The sequence below is a fragment of the Ctenopharyngodon idella genome, chromosome 10 (assembly GCF_019924925.1).
Source record: "Ctenopharyngodon idella isolate HZGC_01 chromosome 10, HZGC01, whole genome shotgun sequence".
Classification (NCBI taxonomy): Eukaryota; Metazoa; Chordata; class Actinopteri; order Cypriniformes; family Xenocyprididae; genus Ctenopharyngodon; species Ctenopharyngodon idella.
Window position 1 is genome coordinate 47,683,025 of NC_067229.1, and position 14,418 is coordinate 47,697,442.

The 14,418-nt window shown below is 36.3% G+C and overlaps 1 protein-coding gene across 1 annotated transcript; it reads left to right on the forward strand.

Moving 5' to 3' along the window:
* The first annotated feature begins 54 nt into the window (after positions 1–54).
* brap (BRCA1 associated protein) lies at positions 55–11,767 on the forward strand. The gene is made up of 12 exons (XM_051909047.1): positions 55–387; positions 830–991; positions 1,074–1,257; positions 2,382–2,571; positions 5,290–5,403; positions 5,722–5,870; positions 7,349–7,424; positions 7,744–7,882; positions 8,689–8,798; positions 8,906–8,995; positions 9,133–9,236; positions 9,854–11,767. Exons 1-12 carry the CDS (start codon positions 309–311, stop codon positions 10,218–10,220), a joined length of 1,764 nt encoding a protein of 587 aa, XP_051765007.1. The 5' UTR covers positions 55–308; the 3' UTR covers positions 10,221–11,767.
* Positions 11,768–14,418: the final 2,651 nt, after the last annotated feature.

A 14,418-nucleotide genomic window follows, 5' to 3' on the forward strand; every position in this document is an offset into this window, starting at 1 on the left:
TTATAATAAATTATCAATATTTATCTAAGGGCTTTTGTTTTGAAATGATCCTCTTGCCCCCGGAAGTAACGCAGTAATTTATCTTTCGTTCTCAAACGTCATTGTTGTTTTCACACGTTTATCTTTCTAATAATAAAGAATAATTCTATTAGGCGTTTATGACATATAGTTCTGATTAAATGCTGTTAATACGGTTCAGATCTTGCGTTTAAACCCGTGTCTCGCTTCATGAACGGTGTTTTATTAAGCTCGTGTTGTCATTATCAGTGTATCTGTGGCGGTTGATCAGTTCTTGATCCTCTGAACACATGAGTGTGTCTCTGGTCGTGATCAGACTCGAGCTCGCTGATCAGTCTGATTCCCCGCAGGGTTTTCAATACTGCGCCGGTGAGTTCCGCTCGTTTACTGTTACATAACTGAGACTTACTTTGATTACCGTGGTACTGAATGATGGCTATACTACATTCATATATCATCATGATCACAAAAGGGTATTATCATGTTTTTGGACATGTAACAAGGTACCAAGTAGGCTTACTTTAAAATGACATGTAAATATTATGATTCTTAAAGTGACATGCGGTGGCATGGTATATGGAAATGAAAGTATAACCATCTGATAAGGGTAATCATATCACACACATATATATATATAGCACAGATACCTGAGAAGCATGAGACATGATGCTGAATATCATGATCATCTGTGTGTTTATCCCATGATGCAACAGAATGAAGTGTCACAGAGAGCATTCACACTCTCAGTGTGTTCGAGCTTGTTTCTAGAATCTCTTTGAGGCCTTTATGTTGCTGCTGGTGTTTCACTCAGTTGCAGAGATGTCAGAGGACGAGATGAGAGAGAAAGCGCTGGTCTCCGCCAGAGTCGCGCTGGACGGCAAACCGGATCTGGAGCGGTCGGCCATCCTCCACCAGCACCTGGGCAGCCGTGTCATGAGCGACATGGTGATCGAGACCTTTCAGCCCAGCGCAGGTTTGGATGAGTTATTTACTCTCTATGATTTGACACCAGTTGGCCAGTAATGAGTAAACTGACTGTATTTTTTTTACACCAGGAGCAGAGGAAGGTAAAGGAGATCTGAAGTCCACAGGAGACACAAGTGAAGATGCCAAAGATCAAACGGACGTGAGCACGACACCGGACTCTCCCTCTAAACAGCTGCCGGATCAGATCTCCTTTTTCAGCGGGAACTCGTCAGTGGAGATCGTCCACGGCATCATGCACCTCTATAAAACAAAGTTAGTCTGTCTATCTATCTATCTGTCGTTCTATCTATCTATCTCTGTCTGTCGTTCTATATATCTATCTATCTATTTGTCTGTCGTTCTATCTATCTATCTATGTCTGTCTGTCGTTCTGTCTATCTGTCTATCTCTATCTGTCGTTCTATCTCTATCTATCTATGTCTGTCTGTCTGTCGTTCTATCTCTATCTGTTGTTCTATCTATCTATCTGTCTATCTATCTCTATCTATCTATCTATTTGTCTATCGTTCTGTCTATCTATCTGTCTATCTATCTATCTATGTCTGTCTGTCGTTCTATTTATCTATCTGTCTATCTCTGTCTGTCGTTCTATCTGTCTGTTGTTCTATCTATCTATCTATCTATCTATCTGTCTATCGTTCTGTTTATCTATCTGTTTGTCGTTCTGTCTGTCTATCTATTTCTCTATCTATCTCTGTCTGTCATTCTATCTATCTATCTATCTGTCTGCTGTTCTATTTATCTATCTGTTTGTCGTTTTGTCTATCTATCTATCTATCTATAGTCTGTCTGTCTGTCTTTCTGTCATATTATCTATCTATATATCTGTCGTTCTGTCTGTCTATCTATCTTTCTGTCATTCTATCTATCTGTCTATCTATTTCTCTGTCGTTCTATCTATCTATCTATCTATCTATCTGTCTATTTGTCTGTCTGTCTGTCATTCTATCTTTCTCTGTCTGTCTGTCTCTGTCTATCTGTCTCTCTGTCATTCTGTCTATCTTTCTATTTCTCTGTCTGTCGTTCTATCTGTCTATCTATCTGTTTCTGTCATTCTATCTATCTATCTAATATGTCTGTCATTCTATCTATCTCTGTCTATCTATATGTCTGTCGTTCTCTATCTGTCATTCTATCTATCTACCTGTCTATTGTTCTATCAGTCGTTCTATCTGTCTATCTATGCTAATACTACTACCCTCTAATACCACAGTACTTTGATATAGCCCATATTATTTACATGGTACCTCAAGGTGATATACTATGGTCCAAAAAACATGGTCAAGTGGAATTCGTTGTGTATAAGTTTAAATAATAGACACAATAGACACTTTGTTGCATTGTTGATGTGGTTTTGTGTGATGTTTTGTGGACAGTAAGATGACGTCACTCACAGAGGACGTGAGGCGCAGTGCGATGCTGTGTGTCCTCACGGTACCGACCACCATGACCAGCCATGACCTCATGAAGTTTGTGGCTCCCTACAACGACGTCATGGAGCACATGAAGATTATCCGAGACTCCACGCCCAACCAGTACATGGTGTTGGTCAAGTTCAGGAGTCAGGTGAGTTAACCACATAAAAGGACAATTGTGTTTATCTATCTATCTGTCTGTCTGTCTAGCTATTGATCATTCTATTGTTCTGTCGTTCTAATTTGATTGAACAGGATCTGAAAAGTTCTCAGCTAATCCTCACTAATTGGATTTATTGGTGATCAACACAGTTCTTCAGATTTTTTTTTTTTGTTAAAGACCCCCTGTGGTGAAAATCAAGCTTTTAATGTGGTTTACATGTCTGTGTGGCCTTTTTAATATGCTTTTAAGACAAATCATGTGCAAATTCATCAGTCAACACTAGTGATGCACTTAAATGAAAATTCAGGATGCTCTTGGCCGAAAAATAAATAATTAAACTTATTTAATAACACTCAAATAACTAAAACTGAGTTGTACAAACATTTAAATTGCAAATAAGGCAGTTTGTATATCAACGTTAATAACAAGAATTGTTTCTACTCCAGTTTGATGATGAAATGTAAACGACAATAAACTGTAATAACTTGTTTTCTTGACAGATTTCTTAAATAATGAAGAAATCACTAACAGGTTAAGTAAAAATATTATCAATATGTAATACAGTGCACATATTTAGCAAAATGCTCTTCTCTAGAGTTATTTTTTTTCTAGCTAACTAATGAGTTCATGGACATAGCTTTCTTGAAGTAAGTTGTAGAGCCTACAAGCTGTTTTATTGACGTCTTTCCCCGGTTGAAACACTGATTTAGTGATTACATGAGACAGGATTCATTTTGTTAAGTTGTAATGTATTTTTCAAACTACCTTCTGGTGTTTACACATTTATTTTGTGATGTAACTAGTAGTAAAGAGGAGATGAGATGATCGGTTCACATGTGCTTGATCTGCGCTGCGGCGACTACAGCGATTTGTCACGCTGTAATAAAGAGCGCCAAACTTTAAATTAATATTGTCAATCCAGAGCTAGTGTCAACACAGCTGACATGTTTACCTGTTGTAGCTTATCCACGTTGTGTGCACAAAATAGACACTGAACACAGTCGGAGAAGTGCTAATACATGTGTTTCGGTCACTGATTTCCAAAACCATTTCGACCCGAAATCGAAAATATCTGTTTCAACCGAAAATGTCCGACGTTGTAGAAAGCGAAACATAAAATGCATTAACATTCTCATACATGGACTTGTAGACCATCCTGTATAATTCGCTCTTCCTCTTGTTCTTCTTCTAAATCAGTTTCTGGTTCAAACCAAAGACTATATAGAAAGAGGTTCACTCCTATTTATTTATGAATGGGAGAAACTGCAACACACGTTATGGCAGAATACATCCCGCCTTCTAAGTAAAAGAGCCAATCACTGATTGGTAAAGTCATCGCATCACTGCAGCTGCCGTTAGAAGCTCCGGTTCTCATAGAAACCTGAGACTTGCACTTAGGACTGCACATGCGCATTGGCTCGTCTGGCCTGATAAAATAAGCTTTTTAACGCTATTTGAGCATAAGAAACAACATTTATGGGACAGTTCACATCAGATTTTGTTGCTGTTTTGAAATATGTCATTTAATTGTGAGTTCGTCAAGCGACACGCGTCATAATCTGAATTTGACTTTGTATTGCGTGAGGCTGCCTCCTTATCATTTCTGACTTATAACAAAAAACAGAACAATGTCTAAAAGCTGCTGTGTGACAAGGTGTACAGAAAACAAGCTAAAAAAAAACCCAGAACCAAAAACCCAGAAGTTTTTATAAGCTGTCGACCCAAAAAACAAGCGTTTAAGGACTAAAAAGTGGATACAGGCGATTGAGACAGAGCGCGACATGTCATATTACTATGAGAACTACGCCCACTGGAGGGTAACGTAATCAGCGACAGGAAATATAATATATAAAACTGACATTTGGATATTTGACTTAACAGTGACTAAATGTTTACTGCACACGTAGGCTTACTGAGGCATACTGAGTATCAGGATCCCAAAATGTACCCATTCTTCCTGCTGATGCTTCACGTCTTATTGCCTGTATCCACTTTTGTCTCCTTAAAGGCTGGCTTTTACGGTTCGGTAGCTTATAAAAACTTAGTTCTGGGTTTTTTTTAGCTTGTTTTCTGTACACCTTGTCACACAGCAGCTTTCAGGCATTGTTCTGTTTTTTTTGTTATAAGTCAGAAATGACAAGGAGGCAGCCTCACGCAATACAAAGTCAATTGGAGACGGTTGGATTGTTTTTTCCCCCCGGTGTGGGCGTGGCCTAAATGCACTCTGTCTCTATAGATAAGAATGCCCGAATTAGCTGTGTTGCAAATATGGCCGCCGAGTGAACAGACTTTCCTTGAAATGGACTTTGTTCAAACATGGCTGAATTAAACCAATATTTCCTCTTGCCATTGTGTAGCATTTACTACAGTTGACCGAGTGGATCAGGTAATCCAAGCTGGTGCGATTGAGTGGAGGCGGGGCTAATTTGCATATTCATGATTCCATGTATACTAAATGAAGCAAGCTGTTTTAAGACATGAAGAAAGAATTTTCACAGAAAATAAGTTTAAATATGTAATTTTGATGATCAAAGATGAGTTTTAAGGGATAAAATTATTGACTTTAAGATGATTTGCCAGTCATTCTGACCTTTGGATATTTTTTTTCTACATGATTTGCAAAATTACCTCATGCAAAGTAGCTTGCTGAAGTTTGTTTGATATTCAAAGTTTCATGAGTTTCGTTGTGTTTTTTAATTTCTTTAGGCCGATGCCGACAGCTTCTACACAACAAGCAACGGCCGTCAGTTCAACTCCATTGAGGATGCTGTCTGCCAGTTAGTCTATGTGGAGAGGGCGGAAGTCATCAAATCTGAAGAGGTAGCTAGTGTTGTTTACTTAAGCAAGCAATTATTGTAATTCGAACCAAACCATTCACACTAAGTATTAAAATTCTTGGCAAACACCCTAGCAACCACAAAAAAAACAACTTACTCATGTAACAGTATTTTAGGCCGATGCATTGCTTGAGTGACCAGGATTAACCTTTTTTGTTGTTGACTAGCTGTTTCTGTTTAAACACACACACACACACACACACACACACACGTCATGTTTCCAGCACAGATTTACATGCATAACAATAGCTGCAGTGTTCTGGAATGTTTTGAATGATCTCAAACTCTTCATTATAAACAGGGGGCCAGTTTACCTGTGATGGATCTGACAGAGCTGCCCAAGTGCACCGTGTGTTTGGAGCGCATGGACGAGTCCGTCAACGGCGTGTTGACCACCCTGTGCAACCACAGCTTTCACAGCCAGTGTCTGCAGAGATGGGAGGATGCGACGTGAGTGCTGTCATTCACAACCACAGCCTTTAGAATCAACATCAAATCAAAAATGACCCAAGAATTGACTTTATAATTATTCTAAAGCCTTTTTTTTTTATTATCATTGACATTTTTTAAACGTTTTTGGTGATGAATCCAAGGCAGTGTGGGTTGGGAAAATTAGTATTAAATTAGTATTCATCAATTTCAATCCTACTGGGTAAAATCTAATCCCATCCTGCATTATTTATTGCTGAATATTTCACTCACAATATGTCAAATTATGAAAATGAAATGTTTTGAATATAGTTTTATGACTTTAATCACATTTTAATGTTTTTAATTTTAAATTTCAATTTGTTTTACATTTAATTGTCATCAAGACATTATAAAATAAAAAACTCTTTATTATTATCATTATAAATGATTATTTTATTAAATTAAATTAAGTAAACTTTATAGTAGCTTTATGAGAAATTTCAGTTAAATCAATTTTAATGTTTTTAATTTAAAATTGTAATTTTATTTTACATTTAAATGTTAACACTTAGTTATAAAATAAATAATATTATTATAAATGATTATTTAATAAATTAAGTAAACTTTATAGTGACTTTGAGACATTTGACTTAAATCAAATTAAATATTTTTAATTTTATTTTACATTTAAATGTTAACACTGTTATAAAAAATATTATAAATTATTATTTTATTAAATTAAGTAGTCTTTATAGTAACTTTGAGACATTTGAGAGTCTTTTTTCAGTTTATTTTGTTCAAGCTTGACGTATTTCATCCACACCCTTCTCCTCGCGTCACATTCTTCTCCCATGACACTGTGTTTACACTCATATTTTGTTCTCATCTGTAATTTACGTGCGTCACTTTTAACCTTTTCGTCCTGATTCTTCATTGACATGTGATAAAGGTTTGCTGGGCCGTTCTCTGTTCTTGTTGTTGTGTTTGTGTGTAATTGTCATAGCTGACCTCTGACCTGTGAGATGAAAGTCACAGTGTCACGTTTCATGCGCACAATGGGTTTGGGATGGTTTCAGGTTTAAGTGTTTACACACATGAATTGGCATTGTTATTATTATAAAAACTGCCTTGTTTGCAATTTAAATGTTTATATACAAATTGGCTGTTAATTTTAACCTTTATTTTTGTAATATATAATAACCTTTATTGTATTATATTATATTATTAAAGTAACTGACGGTTTCCCTGTATAGATTACAACATTAGTTGAAAGAATTACTGTACCTGATATATATCCAAACGAATACAGAATTGAATCAAGAATCGAATCACAGGCATGTGAATCAAAATGGAATCCTGAAATTTGTGTCAATGCCCAGCTCTATTAAATATTGCTCTTGAATATTACTTGCACCAATGAATCGTTCACAATAACACCCGAGGCATTTATGAAGAAAGGACGAGGTGTTTTTGATGGCACATTTACGGGCACTAATTAGTGTGCACTTCTTCTGCAGGTGTCCAGTGTGCAGATACTGCCAGACTCCTGAACCCGTGGAGGAAAACAAGTGTTTTGAGTGTGGAGTGCAGGAGGTAACAAAAACTTCAGATATCTTACTTAGGGCTGCAACAACTAATCCATAAATTCAGATTAATCGTTATGATTAATCAAGTTTTAGTTTAGTTTTTATTTCCAGTTAATGATTTTAGTGCTTTAACTTTCAGTTTATTACCAAGACAACATTTCAAATTTTCATTTAGTTTAAGTTTTTTACCTTATATTTATATTTTATTTTGTTTCAGCTTTATTTCACTTAACAGAAATATTTTCAATAGTTTTAGTCAATGATAATAACCCTGCCTATATATTTCCTTGTATTATATTTGAGTCATATTTGCTCATCTGTCATAGAATCTGTGGATCTGTCTCATCTGCGGTCACATCGGCTGCGGACGCTACGTTAGTCGTCATGCCTACAAGCACTTTGAGGAAACGCAGCACACTTACGCCATGCAACTGACCAATCACAGGGTCTGGGACTACGCTGGAGGTGTGTGACGTCCCACATCAGGAATAAAGATGCTAGTAATAAATAATACAGTTTTCAATTGATGTGCAGTCACATGTTTGAAAATAACAGTCATTTTACATCTTTAAACAGTCAGAGCCATCTGCAACTAGAATTAGACCTTTTAAATACATATTAAAGTGGTCCTATTCTGCTTTTTTACTTGTTTATCTTTCTTTAGTGTGTAACGTTGCTGTTTGAGCGTGCTGTTTGAGTTCTTCTCTATATCAGTGTCACTGTTTCTGAACTCCCTGAAACGCCTCCATTGTAGTCTTTTCTTCACAATATTCCTCATTAAAATAATTCATATGCAGAATAAAGGGGCGGGGCCTGGTTGAGTTAGTTAGTAGTGTGTTGAATCTGGCGGTTATGGTAAGGGGCGGGACATTTCCCAAACACACTGGAAGCGCTCGACCAATCACAACACACTGCTCCAGCTGACCAATCAGAGCACATTGTGCTTTTCAGAAGGAGGGGCTTCATAGAGACAGGAACTAAACAGAGCGTTACTGACAGACTGGGAAGAGAGGAGCTGCAACAATGGAGAATAATGAACATTCAAGCATGAAAACCTGTTAGAGCCCAAAAACAACATCAAGACTTTGAAAAAGGGCATAATAGATCCCCTTTAATATTTCACTCAAAATGTCAAATTAGGGATATGAAGTGCATTGAATGTTGTTTCATGTTCACTCAAATCCTATTTTTTTAATGTTGTAATTTTAAATTTGATATTTGAAACATTTTACATGTCTGAATATTCTAGTCTTTGTGTTTATATCGATCAGATAACTACGTTCACCGGCTTGTTGCCAGTAAAACAGACGGGAAGATGGTGCAGTACGAGTGTGAAGGAGACACATGTCAGGATGAGAAGATCGATGCGCTGCAGCTCGAGGTGTGTGTGTGTTTGTGAGTGTGTGTGTGTAAAGTTGAATTGTGTAAGATAGTCTTCCGTCACCTTCTCTTATAATGTTTAATGTTTAATATCTTTTTTTCCTATAGTATTCATATTTATTAACCAGTCAGCTGGATTCTCAGCGCATTTACTGGGAGAATAAAATAGTTCATCTGGAGAAAGACACAGCGGAGGAGGTGAGAACTGGACAGCTGACCAGAACAAATCCATAATAAGCAAAGTTTAAGATCATAATAATCTGCTCTAACTCAAATGAACACCAGTGAACCAGCTCCTCTATGTGTGTGTGTGTGTGTGTGTGTGTGTGTTTTAGATCAACAACATGAAGGCCAAATTCAAGGAAACAATCGACAAGTGTGACAGTTTGGAGCGGAAACTAAACGAACTCATCAAAGAAAAACAATCCATCGAGAAGAAGTACAACTTACTTTATCCTTCAGCTGAATTTCACATCATTATCATGTGAAACATTTGGGTCTCTTTACAATAAACCAGACAAACATTTACCATAGTAACAGTATTATTATAGTTAACTAAAACCATAAAAAAACTTTAATTACTTGAAATAAAAAAACTGAATTTATTTAATTTATGTACTAAATTACTAAAACTGAAATAAAAACTGTACAGACATTTAAAACAAAATAAACAAATAAATATAAATCACAAAAATACAACAATTACTGGAAAAAATACTTCAGTTACTAAAAAAAGTTGAAATGACAAAAGAAAATATAAAAATAAAAACTAGTTAAAATTATTAATAAAAACAATAATTAATAATTCTTCTACAATAATAATAATATGTAAAAATAAAAATATTAATAAATTAATCAGGTTTTCTTTCAAACTGTGAAAGATTTTATTTATTTTTAAATAATTTTTTATTTATTTGAAAGGAATAAAGTTAAAGTTGCAGTGCAAGTATTAATTGTTAAACTTTTAAAAATGAAGTTGCTTAGTTAATATTTAAAATGACATTTTTCTAGTAACACTCTCTTTACACAGTCTTTTTGTGTTGTTTTTCCGTGTAGATGTTCCCAGCTGAATAACAAAGTGGTGAAGCTCAGTCAAGAGCTGCGGGAGGAGCAGGAGATGAACCGGTGCCTGCGAGCCAATCAGACGCAGCTCCAGACGCAGCTGCAGGAGGAGGAGAGGCGGGCCCACGAGACTGCGGCCAATAAAGAAGGCCAGATCGCCGAGCTGCAGGAGCAGCTGCGGGACGTCATGTTCTACCTGGAGACACAGCAGCAGATCGATCGGATGCCTGCGGACACCCGGCAAGAAATCCAAGAGGGTCAGATCAACATCGCTGCGGCCCCCGCCGCCCCTCAGCCCGGGCCCTCGGCCCACGGCTCCGGCAGACTGGGCCGGAAAGGACGATCCAAGAGGGGAAAGTAGCCACAGACGTTCTGTTTAGTATATTCAGTGCTTAACGGATGGTGGAAATGTTGCACAGGCTGCTTTGGAAATGAGGGAGTTTGAATAATCACCCTTCCTCGTGTTCCCGCTACATTAGAGGCTCTAATATATTACAGTTGGTTCACTAATATCTCACATGAGGACACAAGTGCTGCTTAGAAATGTAGCTCGACCTGTTTTATATGAAAACAAAGTGCTGTTCTTTTATTTTCGTATTATTTTAGTGTCCTCCTCATAGCTGGAAGATTTCAGATGTCAGATTCATGAAACTGTGCTGATAACTCTGGGCGTTTATTCATTTTTTTGGTTTATTTAATGTTTGTAGAAATTACTGAATATTGCTTTCTGCAGCTCTGACAGATGAATCTCATGAAAACCTGTTCTGGTCATGTTTCACTTGGGAAAAAAAAAGAAATGATATTTTTCTGTTATGCATCTGGATGTTTTTGTTTTATTGTAAACTCGTTTCTGTTAGTATTTTTTTATTGCATTAAAACAAACAAACAAAAAAAATCTGTCATACATTTTTAGCAGTGAAATTATGCAAGCTTGTTTCCGCCATGAAATAAAAAATAAAAAAGGTAATCGACTTTTTTCTCAGAATTGCGAGTTATACAGTCGGAATTGTGTGATATAAAGTCAGAATTGGGAAAAATAAACTCGCAATTGCGTGTTATAATGTCCAGTTGTGAGGGAAAAAGACTGATGTTTTTTCTCAGAGTTGTGAGTTTATATCTTTTAATTACTATAATGCAAAAAAAAATATGGTATATTATTTCAATTGTATTTAAGTATTTATACACCACTATAGTATTTATTCCTTATGGAAGCTTGTTTCCACCCTAAATAAAAAATAAATAAATAGGTAATTGCGACTTTTTATCTCATAATTCTGACTTTATAACTCGCAATTCTAACTTTTTTCTCAGAGTTGCGAGATATAAATGCACAATTGCGAGTTATAAAGTCAGAATTGCATGATATAAACTCGCAATTGCGTGTTATAAAATCAGAATTGATATTTATATCTCACAATTCTGACTTTATAACTTGCAATTGTGAGATAAAAAGTTGCAATTACCTATTTATTTTTTTATTTAGGGTGGAAACAAGCTTCCATAAGAAATAAATGCTATAGTGGTGTATAAATACTTAAATACAATTTAAATAATATACCTTTTTTTTTTTGCATTGTAGTAATTAAAATGAAACGTTTTTACAGTGATAATTTGGGAGATGATGTGTTTAATTATAATGTAAAATAATACTCAGGCTGCATTTAGTTCATGCAAAATATAATTTCTTTCTTTCTTTTTTTTTTTGTTTGTCTTTTGATTCAGGCTGAAATGTGACATTTTTCATGAGATTCACCCCATAAGAAACACATTGTGAGCAGTATTATCATTGCAGGTCACAGGTGTGGTATTGTAACCCCAAACCACAATGACTTTGTAGTGGAAAGGCTCATCCCCTTCATGGGAACCATCTTGCATATTTGGTTAATAGATGCACGTTGCACAAAATCATGTGGCCTTTGTCATGTTTTACTGTCCAACACATCCACCCACTTATTTTTAGAAAGTTATACACAAGTCACTCTTTGTATTCAGTCATTGTATTGGTTTCCACACCCTTCCTCTCTTAGGTTACAGATGCATTGGACAGGTGTATTAACTTTTGACAGGAGAAATCTAACAAGCCACAAACAAAATATTTGTGATTGTCAAACTGTTCAAGCTAAAAATAAAAGTTATTCTGACGCAACTTCATTAGAGAAGGTAAACCAGCTCTCAATTGCAGCACACAAGCCTTCATCAGGGTTAAAAAAAAGTAAGTTATACAGGTATTCCTTATTTATATCACATATATAATAAAGGCCTGTGTGGTAAAACACGTCCGTTGAAGACAAAAGGCCATTTTTTGAATGGGCGTCAATGAAGAAGTGTCTTCGGAACGCTAAATACACTACTTTTTTTTTTTTTTTTTTTTTTTTTAGGAAAAGGCTTGTTGACATTAAATTTTTATTTCAGAGTGAGCTATTTTTGGAGTTTACAATGAAAAAAAATGACATTTTATAAGATAAGTCACTGTCAATTTTGCAACTAGTAGTGGCTTACTACTAATTCATCTGGTATCTGCCAAATCATAATTCAATTACATGATCATAAATTATATAATTACCATAGTGCTGGGTAGTAACAAAGATAACACAAGACGCGTCACTCATATTGTTTTGAATGGGAGAAAGTGCAACGCGCAATATTGCGGAATAAGTCCCGCCTTCTAAATAAGAGCCAATCGCCGATTGGTAAAGTCATTGCGTCACTGCAGCGGCCGTTAGAAGCTCCGGTTCCTGTAGAAACAGTCAGACGCGCGCTTCCGAAATGAGGCACAAGAGATGTGCGTTTAACTTGATCCAGCCTGAATAATAGTTTTTTTGTCATGATTCGAGCGTTTAGAAACAAAGTTTATGAGACACTTGTTGTTAGATTTCATTGGTGATTTCAAATATGAAATTTAATCGAAAGCTTGGCAAACAGCTTAGGAGAATTTGATGTTTCCCCATTCAAAGAGATAGGAGCTGCACTGAATGCCCGAGATGCGTTTCAAAGATGGCCGCCGAGTGAAATGAGTTGCCTTAAAGGGACTTTGGTAGTAACTAATTCCATGTAATTTCCATTACATAATCAGATTCCAAAAATTAAGTACTTTTAGATTAAATTAAACATTAACTTGAGTTATCACCCAGTGAGTCATGTATCTTTGGAAGCCTTTTGTTTTTCATACCTATTATGGCCGTTCACACAGAACACGTTTTTTCCATTGTACTGCGCTACTTTTCCATTGTTTTTCAATGTAAACGATGACGTCTTTAATAGTTGCACTTGCGTCTTTTGTTTTGCAGCGTCTCGAGCATGACGCGGCATTTTAAAAACGCGGCACTCAAGTTGAAATAGTTTAAAAAACGCGTTTCTTGACCAAGCGATTTTTTTCGTTCCATTGACCTGCGTCTCGCGTTTTTAACAGCAAAAACGCTTTCTGTGTGAACCGGACCTGTACAAATTCACGTCATTTCATAACGTTTGTTAGCTGAACCTCTTGACTTTTTACTTGAAGTAGCCTACCCCATAAGATTTTAAGTTAATAAGTTATGTCAATAATAAAAATTAAGTAAATAATGATAATAATAAAATTAAGTTCACTGTTCTCTGTTGTTGATTAACGGTCACATCATGACATGCAGGGAAATAAAATATTTTTAAAATATTTTTTTATTAAGTGTTTTACTTTATTTTTTAAATTATTTAAAGTTTACATTTTTATGATTTAATAGTTTAAACTCAGGAACCTCATTCAGGGAAACCCTGACGTAAAATTAAAGGGGTCCTTGATTATGATTTCACTTTTTTAACTTTAGTTAGTGTGTAATGTTGCTGTTTGAGCATAAACAACATCTGCAAAGTTACGACGCTCAAAGTTCAATGCAAAGGGAGATATTTTCTTTTACAGAAATCGCTTTTTAAGGACTACAACGAGCTTTTTCCCAGGTTGGTGACATCATGAACCCCAAAATTTCCATAAACCCCGCCCCTGATAACACGCAACAAAGGGGGTGAGGCCATGTTGGGCTGCTTTAGAGAAGAGGAAGAGTTGTTGTAGTAGAGTGTTGTTGTCATGCTGTCATTTTACGCCGGACTGCTTCACAAACGAGGGTCAATTCAATGCTGGATTTGCAAAAAAGATTAGCATGACGGCACATGCTAGTGGATGAGTTGAATCAACTCCACAGAAACGACATAAATTTATCCACTAACCATTCAGAAACGTTCAGTTTCATTCTAAAAGTTGTAACTTCTTCCTGAGTCTCTCCATCAGTGTCGACTCCGGTTTGAACAATGTAAGGCTGAACACCGTTACTGACAATCCTCATTTTGGCTGCGTGAGATTCTCCAGCTTTGTTGTTGTTGAGCAACCGAAGCGTGAGCTGTTAAAGCTCCGCCTTCTTCTGGAAAGGGGGCCGGGAGCAGCAGCTCATTTGCATTTAAAGGGACACACACAAAAATGGGATGTTTTGTTCACACCCAAATATTTGCAAATTTGACAAGCTATAATAAATGATCTGTGGGGGATTTTGAGCTGAAACTTCACAGACACATTCTGGGGACACCAGAGACTT